Genomic DNA, 23,127 nt, shown 5'->3' on the forward strand with positions numbered 1-23,127 from the left:
TTCAACCCTGATCCACATTTGCAATATTTGAAATCTGAATTGATTCCAGGGTCAAAGTTTCTTGCTATAGCACTCATGGAATGCAACCCTGAGCCACAGAGGAAGTGTGTAAATTCTTCTAAGTTGAATCCAGAGCCAAAAATACAATGTGCAAATTCTATGGGGTGCAAACCTGGGCCACCTTTGCAAGGTGTACAGTCCTTTGAATTGACTTCAGGGACAAAAGGTCAAGGTCCAGGATCTCAGGGGAATCCGGGGTCCAAGAATCAACGTGAGACGTCTATGGTGTTCAGTGCTGAACCACAATTACAAGATTTGAAATCCGAATTGATTCCAGGGTCAAAGTTTCTTGCTGTAGCACCTATGGAATGCAACCCCGGGCCACAGACGAAGTGTGTAAATTCTTTGGAGTTGGATCCAGAGCCAAAAGTACAATGTGCTAATTCTATGGGGTATGAACTTGGGCCACCTTTGCAAGGTATACAGCCTTTTGAGTTGACTTCAGGGGTTAAATGTCAAGGTATGGGATCTTTGGATTTGAATCTGGGGTCAGAAGTTCTAGGTATAAAATCTCTTATGTTCGACCCTGTGCAACATTTACAAAATGTGAAACGCGAATTGAGTCCAGGGACAAAGTTTCAAGGTATAACATCACAAGAATTAAACTGTGGCCCAGAGCTGCAAGGTGTGAATTCTTCTGATTTGAATTTTGGGTCAGAACTTCAATGCATAAATGCTATAAAGTTTAATCCAGACCCAGAGATGCAAGGCATGAAACCCTCTGACTTGGATCCTATGTCACAATATCAAGGTACAAAATCTATTCTGTTCAGCCCTGGACCACATTTGCAAGGTGTAAAATCTTCTGAGTTAATTCCAGGGACAAAGTTTCCAGAAATCCAGTTTTTGGAGAATCACTGTGGGTCCCAGCAACAAGTTGTGCACTCAGTGTTCACTTTAGGCTCTTCGCTGAATGGTATGAAATCTGTGTCATTTTTACCAAAGCCACTGCTTGAAGATGTAAAGTCTGTGAAGACCAACAAAGAGCCAGTGTCTTGTGGTGGAAATTCTGTGAAACTGGCTTCAGGCTCTGAGCTGCAGGACTTGAAATGTGAGATGTTTGCAGTAGAGCCATGTTTTACAAAAGTGAAACCTGTGGCGTTAAATCCAGGGCCACAAGCTCAAGGTATGAATTCTGGGGAGTTGCCCTCACACCTCAGGCAGCACAGTGAGAGATCTGTGGTGTTTGCACCAAAGGTGTGTTTTCAAGATGTGAAATCTCTGGCGTTGAAGCCAGGGCCACAACCTCAAGATGTGAATTCTAAGGATTTGATTTCTTGCCTCAGGCAGAAATCTATGGTGTTTGAATCAGAGCCATGTTCTCAAGATGTGACATCTTTGAAGTCAAAGCTACAGCTACAGCCTCCGAGTGCTAATGCTTCAGGGTTTCCCTCATGCCTAAGGTCACCAAGTGTTAATTCTGAGGTCTTTGCACCGGAACTATGTTTTCAAGATGTGAAATCGGTGGGGTTGACACCAGGGTCCCCACAGCAAGGTATGAATTGCCAAGAGTTGACTTCAGGATGGCAAAGTATGAAACCAACAGTGTTGGCACCAGAGCCAACTAAGAAGTTCATGCCAGGACCCATGGTGCGTAGTGTTAAATTTTCAAGTTTGTCTCCAGAATCACAGCTACAAGGTGAGAAACCTTTGGAGTTTACTCCAGAAGCAAAGTTGCAAAGTATAAAACATGTGGCATTGTCTTCAGCATCTCTGCAACAAGATATGAAATCTGTAGAGTTACTACCGGGGTCACTGCTTCCAAGAACAAAATCTGAGGGACTAACTCCAAGGAGGAGCTATCAAATCACAGATTCCTCGGAGATAATCCCTAGGCCGGGGCATCAATTTGTAGAAGGTGCAGAGATGATCCCAACACCAAAGCCTCAAGTCCCTAAATCTGTGAATTTGGTGATCCCAACACCAAAGCATCAAGTCTCCAAATCTGTAAATGTGATTTCAGTACCAATTTATCATACCACAGAAAGGTTGGCCTATCAAGGCAATGAAACTGTAGAAAAATCTGTGGGGTTGGCCCCAAAGTCAACAAGTAAAACCACGGAATCTTCAGGAGTGCCTCTAAGGCTAGGTCTTCAAGTCCCAGAATCTGTTGATCTGACTCCTGTGCTAAGGAATCAAGGCTCTGAAACCTTAGAATTAACCTTAAAGAAAATCCCAGAAACTCTCGAGTTGCTCTCTCAGTCATGGCCTCAAGTTAAGGACTCGGGGGAATCCTATACAAGGCCAGTGCAGGAAGTTACAGGATCTGAAGAGATGACACTAGAGCCCAAGCATCACACTACAGAAACTATAGGGTTGACCCCCAAAGCAAGGCCAACAGAGAAGGAATTCCTTGGCATGACCCCAAAGCCAATAAGTAAAACCACTGGATATACAGAGCGCGCTCCAAGGCCCTATCCTCAAGCACTAGAATTTGCGGAGGCGATCTCCGAGAAAAGACTGCAAAGGGAAGGATCAGAAGCACTGACTACAGAGTCATTACATCATGTCCCAGAATCTTCAGAGATGACACCAAGGCTAAGATATCCAGTTCCCGAATCTGTGGGTTCAACCTCTAAGCAGTGGCTTCAAAGGGAGGAATCTTTAGATTTGTCCCCAAGGCAGACAAGTCAAGCTACAGGACATGCAGAATCTGTAGAGCTCACATCTGACACACGGCAGCAAGGGGATGGACCAATGGGGCTGACACAATCACAGAATCAAAGTATGAAATATTCACAGATAGCTCCAGGACTACAGGGTCAAATTACAGAGCTTATGAGGATTAGTCCAAAGCTGCTCCATCAAGTCACAGGATGTACAAAGACACAGCTTCAAGCTGCTCAACCAATAGGAATAACCTCAAGAAGCCCCCCAAAAGTTGTTGAATATGTGAAAGTGTCTCCTGGGCCACCACTTCATGCTGTAAAGTCTGTACCATTAACACCAGGGGGAACCTCTCAAATGGTAGACTATGTTGAACTGACTCCAAAAGTACAAGATGTGAGACCTTCTGAGTTTACCTCAGGGCTATGGTTGCAAAGTATAAAATCAAAGGAATTAACCACAGAGCCAACACACCAGATTTTGGATAGAAAGAAGTTGACAGGCTTTCAAATTGTAAAGACTCTTTTAATCCCACGGCCACCACTTCAAATTGTAAAATCTGAGGAATTAGCACCACCACCAATTCCTCAGATTGTAGAACCAATAGGAGTCTCCTTAGGATCAGCTACTGAAGTAATGGATTGTTTGGATTTCTTCCCAAGGCCACATCTTCAAGAAATGGTAGAACTAATGGTGAGGCCAAATATCGAAGAGAAATCGTCAGAATCACTCTCACAGCCAGCATTTTCTTTGGAGGAATCGACAGTGTTCACTCATGAACAAGGGCTTCAGGCTGTGAAAGGAATGGGGGTAAAAATAGGGCCTCCTCAAATCATGGAATGTGAGGATTTGAATCTAGTACAGATATATCAGAATAGGGAATCTGAGGATTTTATGTCAAGAGAGGAGTTACAAATAGGGAATTATTTCTCTAGATTTCTACAGAACTCTTCAAACTCGCTCATCTCAAGCTCTGCCGAAGCATCTGAATTAGGAAGCCTTTGTGATCTGGAGATGCCAGAAGTGTCAAGGGCCTTGGATATAAATAACTTTGGGACAGATATTTTGCAGTCTGAAGAATACTTTATAGACCCTACTATGATACAAACTTCAACCTTTCCCTTGTCCCTTCACAATCAACCCTCTGATGAGATAGGTCACATTGTAGAAATGCCACATTTGGAGATCCCAGGAGTGGGTGTCGTATCTAAGAGGACTGATAAGAAGCAGGTGGAGAAGCTAGAGAATTCACTCCAGCGCCTATCCCAACATCCACTGCAAAGCTGGAGATCACCATCTAGGACCTTCCAGTCAGGATCAGGAACTCAAAGAGGCCTGAACGGGTCTGTCTTGAGCAGACAACAGAATGTCTGGGAGAATCACTCCTGGAGACAGCGATTACCCAGAAAATACCCCTCCAAGATGCTAGTGTTAGGGAAAGTCTTGGGAACCACCATGGAAAGGAACCTTTGTTCTCAAACATCTTTACCGGAAAGAGCCACTGCAGATATCTGTCAATCTATTCAGAATTTATTTGGGGTTCCTGCGGAACAGATGGAACTTTCCAAGAGCCTACTAGAGAAGAGTCGAAGTAGTATTTCTCAGACTTCAGTGCCCGAAAACTACATTCAGAGACACACTTCCTATCATGGTCACGAACAAAGAAGAGCCTTAAGGATGTGGACACGTAGCTCCATGTCCTCCATAATACAGCAACACTCTGGGGCTAGTGCGAAAATAAAGAAAAGTTCGAAGCTTAGTGATATATCCCAGGAAGTCATTCAGCACATGCCTGTTTCATGTACAGAGGGCCAGCCTCCTGTCCCAGTAAATTTAGAGTCTTCCTTCAATATACGTTTTACTAGGAAAGATTCTGTTCCAATGGAAGAGAGTAAGACCTCACAGAGTTCACAGACAAGGATTTTTGAGCCCCAACACTGTCTCAAGCCAAGTTATCTTCCCCAGGCCAAGACTGACTTGTCAGAACAGTTCCAGTTGCTACAAGATCTGCGGCTAAAAATAGCAGCAAAACTGTTAAGGAGTCAGATACCCCCCGATGTACCTCCACCTCTAACTTCAGGTGTGGTTTTAAAATACCCTTTCTGCCTACAGTGTGGCCTATGTGCAGGACTTAATTGCCGTCATCAATTACAGGGCACTTTGGGGTCTTACCTTCTTATCTACCCACAGCTCCACCTTGTAAGTACTCCCGAAAACCATGGAGAGATTAAGGTGAGTTTTGGCTTTAGGTTGCAAACTAGGAAAAGATCCCAAGTCCCAAAGTACCACAGAAGAGACAGATCCATCACACCAAGGAGTTCTATATCACTACCACTAAGGAAAGCTAAAGCCTATACTCGAGCTTCCAAGAGTCCTACTTCTACAATGGATTTCCGGTCTGTATCTTCCCAGTCTCCTGCTCCTGTACAAGTCCACATCAGGCAAAGACAGTCTAGAAGCCCTGCCCTAGCAGGAAAGACGATAATTGGAGGGCCAGGGCACTATGAGTTTACTCCAGTTCACTCTCTACGAGAGAGTGACTCTGAAACCGATCAGGATGAAACATGGGCTAAAAGGAGAACCAAAAAGACCCATAGTTCAATATACCCAAAGAAAAGAATCACTACGGGAGGCAGAACACAAAACACAAAGTTCTACAGAAATGGTAGAACCACAATACGGAGTTCTTCTCGGGATTTACCAGACCAGTTAAGAAGGAAGAGGCATGGAGCATCTCAGACAACTACTGCCTCTTCAAAAAGACAACCTAAGAAATCCTCCAAACCCAAATTCATTCAACGGCTTTTTCAAGGTCTAAAACAAGCATTCCAGAGAGCACGCAGAACTATGGCTTTTGCTGGACAGAAGCCTGAGGACACGTCAAGGCCAGACCATTTGTGTTCAAGCAAAAACCACCATCCAAAACGAAAAGCCAGAGATTATTCCTCATCAAGAGATATCAAAAGAGATAGGATATCAGTAGGTAACCTAAAGCGAAAAGACATAACCACTAAGCAGGAGAAGATGTTATGGGAAGAAATAGAGCAATTCACATCAGCTCATCAACCAAAAAGAGGTAGCTCTTTCCAACATAGACATACCCAACGACCCAAGACCATAGTTTCCCAAAGAAGTGCTATTTTCAAAACCACTTCAGTTGGACAGGCCGTGGTCATTGTTCAAAACGACAACAGCAGCAAAGGTAACAAAAACTCTTCCAGATGTGAAATCTCTAGCCAGGAGTCCAAGAGCTCCAAAACAGGAACCAGAGTTCAGGCCAGAGGAAGAAATCTACACGGTTCCCTTAAGAGAACCTCACACTGTCACCTTACAGAGAAACTCACACCCACGAAGCAAAACCACCATAGCGTCGTAAGGGAGAGAACCCCATGTAATTCCGCAGAAAGGAGCTATCGCAGTCCCTCTGAGAAGCGCCATCGAAGTCGTCCTCGGAGGAGACATCACAGTTCCTCTGAAAGGAGCCATCAGAATCCCTGTGAGAGGAGATGTCGCAGTCCTTGTGAGAGGAAATGTCGCAGTCTCTTTCAGAAAACACATCACAGTCCCTTAGAGGTGAGAGGATACAGCCCTTCTGAGAAAAGACAGCACAGGCCCGCTGAGAGGAGTGGTCACAGTTCCTCAGATAGAACTCACTGTAGTCCCTCTGAAAGACATGGACACAGTCCCTCTGAGAGGAACAGACACAGTCATTCTAAGCAGTGCCAACAGAACCACGTTGAAAGGGGCCAGTACAGTTGGTGTGGGAAAACCCATCTCCATGTCTTGGAGGTGAGAGGACACAGCCCTACTGAGGGAAGACAGCACAGGTCCTCTGAGAGGAGTGGTCGCAGTTCCTCAGAGAGAACTCACTGTAGTCCCTCTGAAAGACATGGACACAGTCCCTCTGAGAGGAGCGGACACAGTCATTCTGAGAAGAGCCAACAGAACCAGTCTGAAAGGGGCCAGTACAGTTCGTGTGGGAAAACCCATCACCATGTCTTGGAGGTGAGAGGACACTGCCCTATTGAAAGAAGACAGCACATGCCCTCTGAGAGGAGTGGTCGCAGATCCTCAGAGAGAACTCACTGTAGTCCCTCTGAAAGACATGGACAGAGTCCCTCTGCGAGGAACAGACACAGTCATTCTGAGCAGTGCCAACAGAACCAATTTGAAATGGGCCAGTACAGTTCGTGTGGGAAAACCCATTTCCGTGTCTTGGAGGTGAGAGGACACAGCCCTATTGAGAGAAGACAGCACAGGCACTCTGAGAGGAGTGGTCGCAGTTCCTCAGAGAGAACTCACTGTAGTCCCTCTGAGAGGAACAGACACAGTCATTCTAAGCAGAGCCAACAGAACCAGTTAGAAAGGGGCCAGTACAGTTGGTGTGGGAAAACGCATCTCTCTGCGAGAACCCATCACAGTCCCGCTAAGGAGAGACTCCAACACAGCTGCCCCAGGGAGAGGCTCAGACATGCTCTGTCTGAAGATTGCAAGGGCTCCTCAAACACGTCTCCTAGGGACCACACACAAAATACTCCAAAAGAGGCCAAGTTTAGAGGCCTGAAGCTAACAGATAAGAAGAGATTTGTCCCCATTATTTACTGACTGGATCAAGCCTTCACTGACCTGCCCCTTTGGTGGCTTCTTTCCTGCTTGGCCACTGCCTTTGATACCAGCACCCTCAGCAATCAGAGCCTCAATGCCGCTCTACCTGGGGGAAGGGAGGGCGGGAATGGGTCTGTAATTTCTCTAAGTAAATAAAGGGGCGATAATTCATCTCCACCTAGAAAGCCCACTCGTCGTGCTGCAGCGGGGAACGGAGGGTGAAGGGATATTGGGTGTCACGCAAAGGGATGGAACGGGAGGAAGGGGCCCTGAAGCCATGTTTGGGGCTCTAAACCCCACCTACAGCTTCCCGTGGCGGGGTCTCAGAGGAGGGAGTCCTGTCACGTGACTCACTCCAGCCACAGCCCCCTCTGAAGCTGCCAGGCAGATGCAGACCTTGAGACCTAGGATCTGCAGCTCTGACTCCACATCCCCCTCAAACTCCTAATACCGTATTTCTCTGAATCAAAGATGCATCATTTACTTTGTTTTAGATAGCACGAGTGGGGTGGGGCAGAGGGAGAAGAAGAGCGAATCTAAGGCAGATTCCGCACCCAGTGCAGAGCCCAATGCAGAACTTGATCTCACAATCCTAGATCATGTGCTGAGCCGAAAATTAATAAGAGTCAGATGCTTTACCCACCAAGTCCCCCAGGTACCCCAGATACATCATTTAAAACTTCACATGCAGGGGCGCCTGAATGGCTCAGCGGGTTAACCCTCTGCCTTCAGCTTGGGTCATGATCTCAGGGTCCTGGGATGGAGAGGGTCCTGCTGAACAGAGAGCCTGCTTCCCCCTGTCTCTCTGCCTGCCTCTCTGCCTACTTGTGATCTCTCTCTCTGTGTCAAATAAATAAATAAATTTGATATGCAACCCAATTTCTAAGATAATAAAATGTGATTATTTATATGTTTAGGAATTGATGAAACCTACTGACTTGGCTTAGCCGGCTAGATTCTTCTCTTTAGGAGTTTCTGTGTAGAGGAGGAGGCTCTGCTTTCTTCCTGGCTTCCTTCTGGCCCCAGCTCTGGCCTCTGGATTTGCCCTTCCAGCTCTGGTCCCAGGTCTGCCCCCTCCCTCACAGAGCCTCCCTCCCTCTCAGTCGGGACCTCACCCGCCTCTGAACTCCACTTCAAATCACATCCTTGATCTTCACCGAGGTACTCAGTTAGCTGAGCCACAGTGGTGTCCAACTTCCCCCAATTTCAGGCTGTTAGGCGTTCTGCCTCAGATCCCCTTTTATAGTTTTCATAGTTATGGCTCTAGCATCTAGCAAGCACTCAGCAGGTACCTGCCGCCTGAGCGAAAATGAGAGGCCCAGTAGGAAAAAGCAATGTCTGAGGAGGAATGCTGGCTGTGAGGGCGGTCCTGGAAGTGGGCGGCCAGGAAGGGTGGAGCCTGCCTCACCTTCATCCAGCACTTTTCCTCCAGCCTGCTGCTGCCTGAGCCCGGCACCTTGAGGTAGCAGTCGACGGCACGGCTATACTCTCCAGCCTGCTCCCACTGGTGAGCTTGGTCCACGAGCTCCTCCATGCCCCTGAGATGAGAGTACACGTGACCAGGACAGGCTGGGCAGCGTGGGGGCAGCGTGGGCTCATGGGGGGAAAGCAAGGAGGAGGGGCAGCCACGCAGCACCATCCTCCATCCTCTTAGCTGGAAAGGTCAGATGGAGACGTTAAAAATGCAACTTCCGGTTACATTTACAGGTAGCTATATTGATATATGTTTGCTCATCCAAATCTCCCCGAGACAGGTCTGAACTTTACCGTCTGGATGAATTTCTTACAGATGACTTTCTTGTCACCCCTGCCAAATAAAAGGAGGGAAAACACATTAAAAACACTTTCATAAAGAAAGTGCCACACGTGATGCTGGGGGAAGGGAAGAAAGACCTGATACGTTCCCTGCTCCCCCTAATGTTGCCTACCCTGCCATAAGAGCCTTTAAAGGAGGCATAAAATGGAGCCCGAGCAGTTTTAGAACAGGAACAAAGATGCTGTGTCACCAAGGGCTCCCATCACAGGTCCTCATGCTGACCTTAGGCTGATTCCCCCAGGGATGGGATCTCACAACACGAGGCAGGCACAGATAGGGAAGCAGCAACAGACTCGGGAAGGCCTTTGCTCTCCTCGTCCCAGCCTGGACCACCATCATCTCTTCTCCCCTTTCCCCAGTGAGACATTTCTTCCCGCCTTGCCCTTCTTTTCCAGGTCACCCCCACCTCCCAGTCTCTATCCTCACCAATCTTTGCCTATCTTGTACACATAGATGATGCTGTCGGTCTGTCCTATGGCAATTTTAGTGGAATCGGGAGAAAAAGCCATGCCCTTCACCATATAGCTCTTCCTGCCATACTAAGAGTTAAAAAAGGAAAAGAAAAAAAAAAAGTCATGAGCACACATGGTAGAGAAAAGGGAAGAAAAGGTGTTTGTGTGACTGTATTGAGCGTGAGGGATTTATCCTGAGAAAAGATGGGGCAGGCCATTTCCTAGGCAGATGGCTGGGGAAGTTAGTTAGGAAGTTTTCCAGATTCCTAAGACCCCATGAACAGGTTTACACACAGAGTACTCTCTTCACCTTCAAGTTAGCTGGTTTGGTGGAGAATTTCTCTCTCCGCTCCCCATGTCATCGTATAGCAACACCACTCGGTCCATTGTGCAGACCGCAAACTGGGCATTGTTCTGGGACCAAGCCATGCAGGTCACCTTTGCAGCTCCATCCTGCAGAGGCAGAGGCAGCAAAAATAAGCCCAGCTGTTCGTCTAGAGTGACAAAAGAATTTTGGGTCCTTTAGCTCTACTGTGACTTTGGTCAATTCTCCACATCATAGTCCTTAAAACAAAAGATGCATCCTGGTCTCCAAGGCTATAAAACTCTGGCCCAGGAGAACAAGGTGCTTTAAACCCAAAATGCAAATAAACTTGGAGGTGACATGCAGAATGAAGTGTACCGATGTGCCCTTGCAATGGCATTGCTCCCTCATAGCTCAACTGAAATAAAATCAATTGGTCTGATAAGTTTTTTTTTTTTAATAGGTTCTGGTCTTCGGCCATTCATTCAATATATACATTTTTCAATATATACATTTTTTTCATTCAATATTATTTTTTAAAGGTTTTATTTATTTATTTGACAGAGAGACAGCGAGAAAGGGAACACAAGAAGGGGGAGCAAGAGGGAGAAACAGGCTTCCCAGTGAGCAGGGAGCCCAATGTGGGACTCAATCACATGACCCTAGATCATGACCTAGCTAAAGACACTTCATGAGTTAGCCACCCAGGCACTCCTCATTCAATATTTTTTGAATACCACACTGAGAAAGGCATGTAGTCAGGGGCTGAGAGGAAGACAAAGAGCAAAATATGGTCCCTGTCCCCAGGCTAATAACATGTGCAAACAGGAAAAATCCCATTAGAGAAGCCTGTACAAAGCACGATGATAGTTTGGAGAAGCCTGAAATCTGAAATCGTTTTATGTTTAAATGACCAATTTTAAGGTTTGAAGAATTGGATGTAGTTAAATGGGGGAAGTTATCTGAAGTAGAAGGAATGATAGGAGCAAAGGCAAATCTCATTAAGAGACAGTAATTTAATACAGCTGAAACTATCTTGCAACTAGAACAGAAGAAGTAAGGCAGGAAAAACAGGGAGGCCAGTGCAAAAATACTTTGAAATTAGGCCAAGGTGTTTAGGCTTATTTGGTAGGAAAAAGACAGTGAAAGTTCTGGAATGGGGAGTAAAACAATCAGAGTTGAGATGAAATTGCCCCCAGCTTATTTTTTTTAATCACCCCCCCCAAACTACGCACTGCTCAGAAGTCCAATTTTGAAGTGATCATCTCCCAGTCGATTATTCTCTTCCACGTCTGTCCACCACCTGGTCCTCAACGGTTCTGCACTAGGGACTTCCCTCCTTGAAATAAAACATTTAGCCTCTGCTCCAATTGTGTGATTAATTACTAGGGCTCCAGAGCTCTGGTTTGAAACTTTGTTACTTGTCACTCCTAACCCAGGTACCTCCAAAGTCCCAGGTTTAAAAGGCCTTTTTTCCCCCTCCCCCCATCAAAATCCTCAGAGTCAGAAAACAGCCTCACCACCACCTTTACCCCCCCATCCACCGCTTGATTAAATTGGGTTTGAAGGGCTGAGGGTTCCTCGTTTTCCTTGCTCATCATCTTCCTTCATCATTTTGCCAATCCTGGGCCTTTGCCCTACCCTGCATCATGACATCTTATTTTGAAAGACTGAAGGGGATTTTCACTTCCAATTATTCCATTAGGGTAAAGGAATTTTTAAATTACAATTTCGGGGGCAGTTACCTGAGCAATGAGCACTTCTCTCTTTTGTTCTAATTTCCCTCTATTCTCCTAATACCACATTCGCTGTGAAGCCTTCCTCATTCCTCATAGCACTGCCTGAGGATTCAATGGGGACCGGGAGTAGAATAATAAAAACTAACCTTTAACAAGATCTTTCCATAGACTAGGCAGTTTGATAGATGCTCAATATGCATTGTCCTTTTACTTCATAACGCTGAGGCAGAGATGATTATGCATATTTTACAGATGGGGAACCTGAGGTTCAGAAAAGTTAAGTAATTGGCTCAAATTTACATACACATTCGTAAGGGGGTAGAACCAAGATTTATATCCCCGTATGTCTGACTCCACAAACCACAATCCTAACTCTTTAAATGATGCTGTCTGGCTACATAGCAAACATTCACTAATGGCAGATACTATCATTAGCTTTGTCTGAGTCTATCCTTTTTATTTTGAATGTTCTCTCTCCTCAATCAGATTCTACAGGGCTTTTTAGTTCGCGAAGGCTTTTGCGAACTCTTCCCCCAAACCCCTCAGGTTGCTATTATTGTTACTCCCATTTTCCCAATGAAGCCGCTGGGTGGGCGCTCAGAGACTGTGTGCCCAGGGCTTCAGGTCAGCGGGATTGGACCATTTATTGAAAGTGCAGCTGGCACTAGGACTTGAGTGCTGGTCTCCTACCTCGAAAACCCAGCCTCTCTTCAGCATGGTTCCTCTCCCGGTGCCCAGCCTTTTCCGAATCTGAGATCTCCATCATCAGAACGAACGTGGGGGGTCTTCCGCACTCCGTCTTTGGGGCTTTTACCTAAAGCGCACGTTTATCCGGGCGCAGACTTAGGCTCCCTGTTTCCATGTGCGCCCAGCACGGGGCCTCATACAAAACTGATGTCAAACGAAACGGAACGAAAGCTACCGCGGTTAGCGGTCCGTCCTGCTACTGCACACTACCGACCGAGCAGAGATTCCGCATACAGTAGGCGCTCACCATCGTGAGATTTCAGTTCCCCCACTTCTCTGGGAACGTTAAGGCTGGCGGGGGAGGGAAGAGGCACGCAACTCCTCACCTGAGGGCTCAGCAGGGTCCTCAGGTGCTTCAACTGCCAAGGAACACCTGTCTCTCGGATGCCACCAATCAGCGACAACTCCCGTGGTTACCTGGACAACCCGTAACACTGCCACAGCGACTGCCGCTGACGCGAGTACAGGGAGACACACTTCGCAAAGTCACCGCATAGCTTCGCTGTGAAGCAGAGAGAACGTGCGCAGGCGCAGTGAGGTCTAGGGCGGGACCGAGAGGAGCGAATCCTCTCTTCAACCAATCCTGTCGTCGCTTGCAAACTCAAGCCCAAGCCAAGCCCAGGCGCCCTCCGCAAACTCGAGGTCCTATGGCATCGCGGTCTTCCTCCTGCCTGGATTGTGAGTAAAGTGTGGCTCTACACTTCTTTTAATCCTTACAACCCTGGATGAAGGCAGGGCGGTTGCTTTCATACGTTTTGCAGCAGCCCGGATTGAACCCGATAGGCTCTATGATGTGCGCGGGGTATCACAAGGCTAATAATGATAGCTAACCGAATCCTCAGGATGCGTCTGCCAGCTACCGTGCAAAAGGTTGTAGATGCATTATCTCATTTAATCTCAAAGACAGCTTTTGAAGGGGATGGCATAATTAGTTCCATTTCTCATGACAGGAGACTCGGGATTAGAGGGGTCCCTTAACAAATGAGCAGTAAAGGATGTAACTGGGATTCAACCCAGAGCTGATGCATTGAAACAGCCTTTATATTCTGAACTCGTAGCTCCCTATATCTATGCCATGCTTCTATACCCCGTGCCACTTCCATCCCAAGAGATGAGGTGTGCAGAGTCTGCGATGTGTTTCCACGCCAGTGGCCAGTGAGAGGTACTACTGCAGAACTGGGTAGCAGTGGATCAAAGACTGCTGCCCAGATCTGGATGCTTTTGTGGTTCATGGCGGATGGCAAATGAGAACGGGGCTTATCTGATAGGATGAAGTTAAGTCTTGTGATACGTGGGATTGGAGCTTGGTGAGGTAGAAAGGATGATGACTTCTTGATCTGTTTGGATTGGGGTCCCTTTCAGAATTACTGGTCTAAATTCTTGGAACATGCCAGAGAGACTGAGATGCAGAAAAGGAGCGTTGATACACCTGCTCTGGAAAGATCAGTGGTTTCCTCTGGGAAAACAGTGGTTTTTCTCTCACTGGCACCATCCCCCCCACCCCCCTTTGGAATTTAGGAAACAGTCGAGGAAAGCCTCTATTTTCACAGGAAGGAAGTAGCCCCAGAACCCAAAGTATAAGTCTTTTGACCGGGGAGTTCCAACCCTTCAGTTTTATTTCCATCATCCTCCTCTGGATATAGTGGCAGAGAGTGAATATAAAGTCATTTGCACTTTACAGATATTATGGACTTTGACCGAATCAGCGAGACAGAGGCAGACAGAAAGAAAAGGAAAAGTGAGTGCAGGGAAGACTAGGAGTACAGGAGTGCACAGGATAGGAGCACGTGGCACTGAAGGATCCATTAGCGGAGCTTCTCTTTCATTTGTCTCAAAACACCGTTCAGTCCCTTTCTGGAAATTAACTCGAGGTTGATGGAGGAGTCAGAGGAATCAATGGTGAAAAGCTTGGGTGTCAATGTGGGCAGTGAAGTTAAAAAGGTTACCGGCCCCTCTCATGTGGTATGACCTTCGTTTCCAGGGATGCAGGAGAATTTATATACCTCCCCTTCTTTTCCTTCTCCCCCGTTCTCACTGAACAAAACAAAAGGAACTAGGGCTCTAGTTTTCTACACCCATTTCTGTCCTCTCCCCACCCATTCAAGGCTACAGAATCCAAAGAAACACCTTAAAACAATGTTAGTGCTCTTGTCGAGTTGGTGGTGGTGTGAGAGGGCCTTGTGGTCAGGGGAGAGACAGTGGGGAAGTGTCTTCAGCTTACTGTACAGTATCCCAAACAGTCATCTCCAGTTTGTCCAAGAACATTTATTGGAAAAATGTCCAAGGGGTGAGGTCACCAGCAGCTGGGGGGCCACCAGGTGAGATGGGGAGCCCCCGAGACTCCATGGAAGACATTGGAGTAGTGCAGTGCAGCATCTGCCTCCAGACCCAGACAATTCCTTTGAGTTGCTGGGGGAGGGGGAGTACCCAAAGAACCCTCCCCCTCTGAGACCCAGAGGCAAGATGTGGGGGCACCTGGGGATGCCGAGAGTCCTGATGCAGGTGCAATGGGGGCCCATCTGGGACCTAGTGGGATACAGTTGAACAAGTGTCTGTCCCCCGGACCTGGGGGATGGAAGGACATTTCCCATCTGACAGCCATTCCCCAGGTCCAGGGACACAGACCCCAAGAGACCTACCTTCTGGCCCTGCTGACAGTGGAAAGAGGATGGGCACCAGGCCTGAGATTGTGGGAGTGTCATTACCCTCTAGGAGATTACGGGATCCTTCAGTCTTGGACAGATCACCAACTGAGGCTCTCCCTGACCCTATCCCCATCCCCAGGGTGTTAGTGCATCTGTTTTTGAGTTCGGTTTCCTCACTCATACATACAGCGCGGGCAGAGGGCAGGCGGAGGCGCAGCGGGAGCGGGCCGCGGGGCTGCGGGGGACCCCAGAGCTTGGACCGGCCGCGTACTCTCTCCCTGAGCGGGGGACGGTGCCGGCGCGGCCTGGCCGCTGGCCGGAGTCCCGTTTGCGGAAGGCAGTGCGGCTGCTCCGCCGGCCCCTGCAGCGGGATGTGACCGTCCCGGCTAGCTAGCCGCCACCTTCTGCAGAGCTGGCCCCGCTCGCTCCGCCGCAGCCGAACCGGGACGTGCCGGCCCGCCCCGCCCCGCCGGGGTTCTGGCTGTCGTCATCCCCCTCCCCGCCCTCCCCCGACCCCTTCTCCCGGGGCTCCTCCCACGACGGAGGAGCCCCATTGGCGGCCTCCGGGGTCCCCTTGCCACTGATACTGGCTCCGTCCAAGGAGCCTGCGGGGGGCGGGGGGGGGGGGGCGTAGGGAGAGACGCAGGTGTGAGGTTCTCTGGTTCCCAGGAGGGACCCTTCCCTGTCCCGGTAGAATTAGCCAAGTTGGCAGGAGGAATCCCACTTCCCCTGCCAGAGGGGACAGAGTGGCGAGATAATTGATGTAAAATCTCCACTTGTACACTGCGTCAGCTTTTAAATCTCTTCCCCATTCGTAATCTGATATTGGTTCTCTTCGATCTCATTCATTCTTTAATTTATTAAACAAATATTTATTGAGCGTCACCTAGGTGTCTGGGCACGGGAAGAGCTGGAGTCCAGCGGTTAAGACAGCAGGCTGGGTATAGAGCGGGGAAGTCTAAATAAAGAGCAGCAACCTATGGTTTTTAGCTCTTCTTCCTGCCTGGTGTGCAGAAATTGGTCGTCTAAGTGTCAGGTTTCCTAAAAACAGAGCGTCCAGAACCTCATAGGGCTATTGGCAGGATCCAGTGAGATAATGTTGGGGAATGTCTTTATAAATCTTATGACACTGTGTGAGCGAGGGATTATCATGAATTTGCACCAGCGTGTTAGTTACTTCATTCGATTAACCAACATAAATCCTTAAACTATTTCATGAGACCTGGAGTAACAACCTGGTGTGAGTCCCCTTTCTGTCAACTGTCTGATCTTCAGCAATGACCTAACTTCTCTGAGCCTCTGCTTTACCATCTGCAAAACGAGGGTGTCAGTGTGGTTTTCTTAGTGGGAATGCACCCAGTGAGATACTGCATGTGAAAAGTGCATTGTTCAGTGTAAATAACTGTTGGCTCATGTTGTATTTAGGGCAGATACTTTGGTTTCTAATTCTCATTGCAGCATTTCTATTTCCATGGCACTTTTTTTCCTGTAATATTCAGTTCAGCGTGTGTCCCCCTGGGGCTCCAAAGCTTCTGTTACCTTCCTTCTGAGATGAAAGAGTGAAATGGAACAAGAGGGGCCCGGAGTACTGTGTGTTCTGGACATGTGATCAAGCCACGGCTCAGGTCCTCTGACCTCTGCTGTCCCTGAGGACCCTGATCTCTGGCCTGCTGTTTCATCCTTGTCCCAGAAGAATCCTCTGCTCAGGGATTCTCATTGTCCTGGGACTGGGTATTACCCTGCACTTCTGAGCTCTAGGTCTTCTGGAGAAGAGGTCATTATTTCCAAAGGTTAAGAGTAATGAACCTCAGGTTTCCCCCTTCATGGGGCAAAACATTGGCTGGGCAGTGTGCATGTATTCAAAGAGGGAGCCCTGGAGCTTCCCTGGGGTGCCCAGAGGGCTGGGGGCCAACTGATCCGGAAAGGGTGTGGGGAGAGATACTTAGAGGGGGCGGTGCTCAGAGAGGCCAAGGTACCTGGGTTAATCATCACTGTGGCTCAGATAAGGCCCCCGCCAGCTGGAAGCAGAGATAGCGTGACAGAAGTGTTTGTGTGGCTGAAGATGGAGGTACGACAGGGTGTCCAGAGCATGTGACCATGCCAGGCACAAAATGGTTTCAACACGCGATTGAGACCCCAGAGCCTGGCAAGTGGGAGGTGAGACTCCCTCATCCCACCTTCTCCATGTTGGTCTTCTGCACTGATTCCTAGAATCATTTCTCTTCTGGACATCCCTCCACCCTGGGTTTCTGTTTTCCCTCTCCTCCTTCCCATCTTCCTTTTTGACCTTCCCCTTTAGGCCCAGAGTACCAAGTTCAGGCTAAATCCTTGGATGCTGTGTGTGTGTGTGCGTGTGTGTGTGTGTCCCCAAACCTTGTGCCTGCTGCCGCTCCCACCTCCAGATCCAGAGGCGTGAGCGAGGCCTGGGCTTCCTGTCTGCATCCTTGTGCCCCTTCCCTCTAGAGGTCTGGGTATGAGGCAGCCCTGCCAATCACAGAGGAGTCAAACCCACTGACCCAGGACCTCGACAAAGCAGATGCCGAGGAAATTGTTCAATTGCTGAGACAATGTGATGCTGAGATCTTCCAGGAAGAGGGGCAAGTCATGCCCACAGACTTGGTAACCCAGACCCATCCCCTGGATACTGAAAATAAAGATGCCAGCTCCATGCCAATGGTCCTTCGTGTTTGAGACCTGAGAGCCCCTCCACCACACCATTCATTCCTACCCCTCCCCCAAATCCACTGTCCTTTTCTTGGCTTCTGATTCCCACCTGCTCCCTACAGAGACTGTATAGTGAATCAGTTCTGACCACCATGGTCCAAGTGGCTGGCAAAGTGCAGGAAGTGCTGAAGGTACAGTCTCTCTGTCTCCTCCCCTCCTAACTACTCTCCCTCCCCCCTTTCTCTTTTCTTGGCTTCCACTTCTCATTTTACTCCATCTCCATTCTCCTTTCTCCCAGTTCTCCCTCTGGTGTCTTTATTGTCATCTTATTAATCAACAGTAATTATAATAACTATTATCTACATCACACTCTGTAATTGACATTGTGCTTTCACACACATTACCTTTGCAAAAACTTGTGAAATGAGTGTGATTATCTCCATTTTTTTTTTTTCAGATAGGAAAACAAAGGACAATCACAGTAGCTTGCCCAAATATATCCAGCTAATAATTGCTGGGGAGCGCTGCTTTTTATTGAGTGATTGCTGGATGACAAAGCTGCTCTCCGTCCTTTCTGGAATGAGTAAGGTTGGAGTAAGTAGCTAAGCCAGATTTAGAGTCAGAATGAAGTTTCGTTCTCAAATCCAGGCATCTTTCTGTTCCCTTTTGTGGTTAAGGAGGGTTAAGGAGTCTCCCCAGGAGTTCTTCTGTTGCTGACAAAGAAGGAATGTGCTTCCCCCAAGCTGAGCTAGGAGCTAGGCCTTGGCGACACTGGGAATTTTTCTTTCTCAGGAACCTGAGGGGGAGCTGGTGGTGCTGAGTGGAGGGGGCAACTCTGGCAGGATGGCGTTTCTCATGTCGGTGAGTACCCTGGTCCCCGATTTTCCTTCCTCTGCCTTCTCGGGGTAACCCTCAGGACCATAAAGCTCATCATAGCTAAGCTCCTAGGTGGCCCTCTTGAGGCCTGGCTCCCTCTCTTCTCAAAGACAGATCTCACCGTGGAACCCCGTATCTTCCGAACCCACCTGGGCCCCACTCCATCTATTGAGGGTGTCTCTACATCCCATGCACCCCAAGCTGTCATCTGCAAGTAGCTTTCGACGTGCCAAATTCCAAGCAGGACTGGCTTTAGCACTGACCTGAGGGAATCCTCACACTCGTTGTCAAAATCCACGGTTACCGTTCCCTTCACTTTCATCACGAACCCGTGTCCTTCCCCGCTGACAGGTCTTCTTCAACCAGCTTTGAAAGTTCTAGGACAGAAACCTCTGTCATTGCAAGCAGTGACAGATAAGCCACGGTGGCCTGTGAATATTTTCTTTGGCCTGGAATGTATTTTCTAGAAATAGAATTTTCAGGCTTTCAGGTGGAGATCGTGCCCAGTTTTCTTTGGTCCCCATTATTTCTTATTGCCTTATCCTCGGCCCATTTCACATACTCATGTCACCTGTCTGGCCCTTGTTGGAATTGGAGTGTCCAGCCCTAAAAAGTGTCTGTTGTGGTGTTCAGCAACTAGTAGGTGTTTCAGTCAATGATATCTTTCCATCATTCCCTTCTCTTAAAGCATTCCCTTTTCTTCCCTAGTATACCATGATCTTCTGCTTTCCAACCAGTGCCACTGACTTTGAGTCTGTCCTCTTAGGTCTGTGGTGGCATCTAGGGAGGGGACAGAAGATAGTGCCCTGCACGGGATTGAAGAACTGAAGAAGGTCTGTGTTTTCCCCTGATAGTCAACCAGACGTCTCTGTCTGTTCCTTCTCACGAAGACCCTAGAGTCCCTATCCAGCCAAGGCCCGTTCTCTTCCACAGTCCTGACCCTGACATCTCTATGCAATAGGTTTGTATCCTAGAATCCTCCTGGTGGCACTGTCTCACCCACCCTCCTCTCCTAGGTGGTCGCTGGGAAGAAGAGGGTGATTGTCATTGGCATTTCGGTGGGACTCTCTGTGAGTGTGAAGACAGCCTGGGGGGATCCATTCTACAGGGAGGAAGGGGGTGGGGGCAGAACAGCATGGAAAATAGATTGAGGAAGTGGGTACTAGAAAACAGAAAGGGTTCGCACAAGGAATTTTGATTTTACTCTCACTAATTGAGACCCAGCTGCATGAATGTGGAATGACAGGGAAAGGATCCGATTCCAGAATACCTGTGTATCAGTCCATTCAACAAGCAAGGTAGATGGACTAGTCCCAGGGTCAGCAAACCACAGTGGCCAATCATGCTTCTGCCTGTTTATGTAAATAAAGTTTTATTCAGACACAGCCATTTGTGTTTACATAAGATCTATGGCCACTTCATGCTACAACGATAGGGTTGGGTATTGCATAGAGTTCACAGGGGCCCCAAAGCCTAAAATATTTACTCTCTTGCTCTTTACATAAGAAGCTGACCCCTGGACCTGTCCTTTGCTACTTAAGCATGGTCCTTGCTTAGCAACATCAGTATCTCCAAAGATTTGCTAGTAATGTAGAATCTCGCCCCCCACCAAGACCTACTGAGTCTGAATCTGCATTTTGACAAGATTCCAAGCACTGGATTTGGTGTCCCCAATTTTCTCTCACCACTGCAGTATACTGATTCTAACAATTCACTAAGAGAAACAGGTCGAGCAATGCTAGATGCGGAAGGAGACACACAAGGAGGGCAGGACACCGACCTTAAGGAGCATACAATTTAGTACAGGAGTTTTGAAACTTTACCATGCAGAGGATTTCCTTGGGGGAACGTGTTAAAAATACAGGCCTGGAGCTTTCCCCTTCCAAGGCAGATCCAGTAAATCTTCCCTGGGGCTGGAACTCTGCATTTCTAACAAGGACTCGGGGTAATCTGATGGTCCTTCGCCTCAGGAAACACTAGAGTAACCCCTGCGCTCTCATCATACCCTTTTTCTCCCCCTGCCATCAGGCTCCCTTTGTGGCAGGCCAGGTGGACTCCGGCATGGACAGCCCAGGCACCTTCTTACCAGTCCTGGTTGGTTTCAGCCCCGTAAACATGGCCAGGTGAGCCCACTGTAATGAAAGGCAGTGACGGGCCAGGCCCCTGGGGGTGGCTGAGAGGAAACCTGTCAAAATCTACAGTACAGGGGCGAGTGGGTGGCTGGCTCAGTGGGTTAAAGCCTCTGCCTTTGGCTCAGGTCATGATCTCAGGGTCCTGGGATCGAGCCCTGCATCAGGCTCTCTGTTCGGCAGAGAGCCTGCTTCCTCTCCTCTCTCTGCCCGCCTCTCTGCCTGCTTGTGATCTCTTTCTGTCAAATGTATGAATAAAAATCTTTAAAACAAAACAAACAAACAGACAAAAAACAAAATCTACATTACAGCCACAAAGAGGAGGGAGGGCATGGTGGCTATGGTCTTACTGACCACATCTCAGAACATTAAAGTAAAGATGGACTGTCCCTGAGCTTATGAGGATTTTGGTTTTGGTGGATTTTTGTTTTGCTTTGTTTTGGTTTGTTTCTGTTTTTGTTTCGTTTTTTTGGTCCACTGCTTGATGTAGTCTCTTGTTTCGTGAAGGACTGAAGGCAGCTTACAGAGGCCACATCAAATACCAGAAAGCAGACATTCAAAGCAGGAATTAAGAGACAAGGAAAACAAGGCCCAGGAGATAGAATAGGGTCGGGACGATGCGGACCCCAAAGAGAAGCATCTGTTCAAAGGAGCCGTGGGTGCTGAGTGGCCTCTGATTCCCCTATGCCCAGCTCCCTTATTGTAGCAACCATTCTCCTTTGTCATCCTAGGCTCCCCTTATGTCCTGCTCTGGCTACTCAAACCCCACCCTGTCCCCCTTTCCTGAGGTCTCTGTTCCACCCAATCACCTCCGCCTTATTCTCTATGTAGATGGCCACTTTGATCCCAGAGGTCAGCGTGTGAAACCGATAGTGCTCAGGTGTGGTTCCCTGGATGTTCAGCCTCAGGAGTGTTAAAGCAAGAAGAAAGTAGATTCGTAGACCCTTGTGCGAGAGCTCGGATGTTGTCGCTTTGGGGTGAGGCCTGAAATGCCTTATTTTTTGAGACCATCCCTGGCGATGCTGGTGCCCGGCCACGTGCGGGGAGCTCTGCTGACTTCACCATTGGCGTGGGCTTCTTGATGAATCTGAAGGCTTCCTGACACTGGAATGTTCCAGGGAAGGCTTGTGGATTCCTCAAGAGCAGCTCTGCACATGCAGTGGTGGTCCTGGGGGGAGGGGTGGCCGGGTGCTTTCTGAGGTCCTTTTCTCAACTCCCAGATTCTAGGCTTGTAGCATAATTCAAGTGATGATATAAATGAGTCTGAGATACTGTTAACCCTGCTCCTTTTAATGGAGGACTCTCCTTCACCAAAAATGTATGTGCCGCAGTGGATGCTCATTTCAGGCCCTGTGACCAAGTGAAATGACGGATTCAAACCATGTGGGCGGGGAGCTCTTCCAGTTGTTCCTTAAATCAGTGGCTCCCAAACTTGGCTGATCTTCAGAGTCATCTGGGAAGCATGTTAAAAATACAGATTTTGGGGCTCCACTCCTGAACTCCTGAAACTGACTCTCAGGGTGGGCGTGGTATCCAGAAATGGGTAGTTTAAAAAAACAAAAAACAAACGAACAAACAAACAAACACCAACCCAAACTCCCCAGGTGATATTGATGACTCTCAGCGTTAAACCACACAATGAACCCTGGCTCCAGGCTCCGATTAGGTCTCTAGGGATTTTCTGAAGTAGTTTGAGGACAAATGACAGGAAACATTTTTACAAAATGGGCATGCAATATGTGAAATTGCCCTCGAGGAAATACAAATTGCTTGCCCTTGAGGAAATACAAATGAAAAAATAAAAAAGTAGTTAAAGAAGGGACATTTTGCAGGGATGGGATGATGAGGGGAGGTTCAGGAGGCCTTATACAGAGGTAACTGTCTGAGCTCCTGCCACAGTGGGTCATTGGCCGGGTATCCCCTAGCAGGGTTGACCAGTAGAGGTCAACTACAGAAGATCCCCATTCTTTGAGATTCCATGGTTGCACCTAAGCAGGTAACAAGCTTGATGTTCTCTGGTCCCCTTAGCACATTGTTTTGTTCGTGGTTAATTTATTCGAGAAATGTTTGCCAACTGTTGGATGCTACGCTTCATGCCTTGTAGCTGTGCTCCTTCGGCAGGAGCGGTTGTCCCTCCCTCAGGTAGTGAGGGGTTCATTCTTTGGGGAGATGGCCAGAATATATTTCCAGGAATGGGAAGGGCTTCTGATGGACCTTAAGACTGAAAATAATGTGGCAGTTTTGACATTCTGATGATAGGCACTCCTCCAGGGGCCTACAGAGAGTTGTGGGTATTGTGGCCATGGCAGTGGGACACGGGCAAGGACGGGGGCACAAGAAAGTTCTGGTATCAGGCTGGAGCTTTAAACTTGAGTGCTGGCTTTACTCTGGGATTAAATTGCTGAATATTTTACTAACCCTTTTCCTTGGGGTTTAGGGACACGGTGCCCCTCTGAGCTCCAAAGCACATCTCTAGGAGAATG

At 48.1% G+C, this 23,127-nt stretch overlaps 1 protein-coding gene, 1 long non-coding RNA gene and 1 pseudogene across 4 annotated transcripts in view; 2 read left to right on the top strand and 1 right to left on the bottom strand.

Annotated features, from left to right (window-relative positions):
• The first annotated feature begins 155 nt into the window (after positions 1-155).
• On the top strand, positions 156-7,002 carry LOC309871702 (spermatogenesis-associated protein 31H1-like). The gene is made up of 2 exons (XM_082744964.1): positions 156-6,643; positions 6,889-7,002. The coding sequence occupies exons 1-2, from the start codon at positions 160-162 to the stop codon at positions 6,909-6,911; spliced, it is 6,507 nt and encodes a 2,168-aa protein (XP_082601090.1). The 5' UTR covers positions 156-159; the 3' UTR covers positions 6,912-7,002.
• Positions 7,003-8,878: 1,876 nt separating this feature from the next.
• On the bottom strand, positions 8,879-12,829 carry LOC309871808. Of its 2 annotated transcripts, XR_014315472.1 has the most exons (6): positions 12,578-12,829; positions 11,730-11,844; positions 11,080-11,183; positions 9,851-9,993; positions 9,515-9,627; positions 8,879-9,079 (listed from the first exon to the last, which is right to left on the bottom strand). It is a non-coding gene; the product is annotated as an uncharacterized lncRNA (long non-coding RNA). The 2 variants fall into 2 exon arrangements; XR_014315471.1 differs by lacking the exon at positions 11,080-11,183.
• A 4,167-nt stretch (positions 12,830-16,996) lies between these two features.
• The window catches only part of LOC309870608 (glucokinase regulatory protein-like), an 878,156-nt pseudogene continuing 872,025 nt past the window's right edge, over positions 16,997-23,127 (top strand). The window contains exons 1-8 of the transcript in view: positions 16,997-17,132; positions 17,439-17,594; positions 17,762-17,830; positions 18,432-18,544; positions 18,867-18,922; positions 19,269-19,348; positions 19,532-19,585; positions 20,544-20,638. The product of the transcript in view is annotated as a glucokinase regulatory protein-like (transcript). The remainder of the gene's footprint in view (positions 17,133-17,438; positions 17,595-17,761; positions 17,831-18,431; positions 18,545-18,866; positions 18,923-19,268; positions 19,349-19,531; positions 19,586-20,543; positions 20,639-23,127) is intronic.

The sequence above is a fragment of the Mustela nivalis genome, assembly GCF_964662115.1.
Source record: "Mustela nivalis genome assembly, chromosome: 8".
NCBI classification, from domain to species: domain Eukaryota; kingdom Metazoa; phylum Chordata; class Mammalia; order Carnivora; family Mustelidae; genus Mustela; species Mustela nivalis.

Coding starts and splice junctions, on each gene's coding strand:
- LOC309871702 (XM_082744964.1), top strand. CDS start 160: ATGGGGTGCAAACCTGGGCCACCTTTGCAAGGTGTACAGTCCTTTGAA. Junction 6,644..6,888: donor AAGGGGCCAGTACAGTTCGT/GTGGGAAAACCC, acceptor CGTGTCTTGGAG/GTGAGAGGACACAGCCCTAT.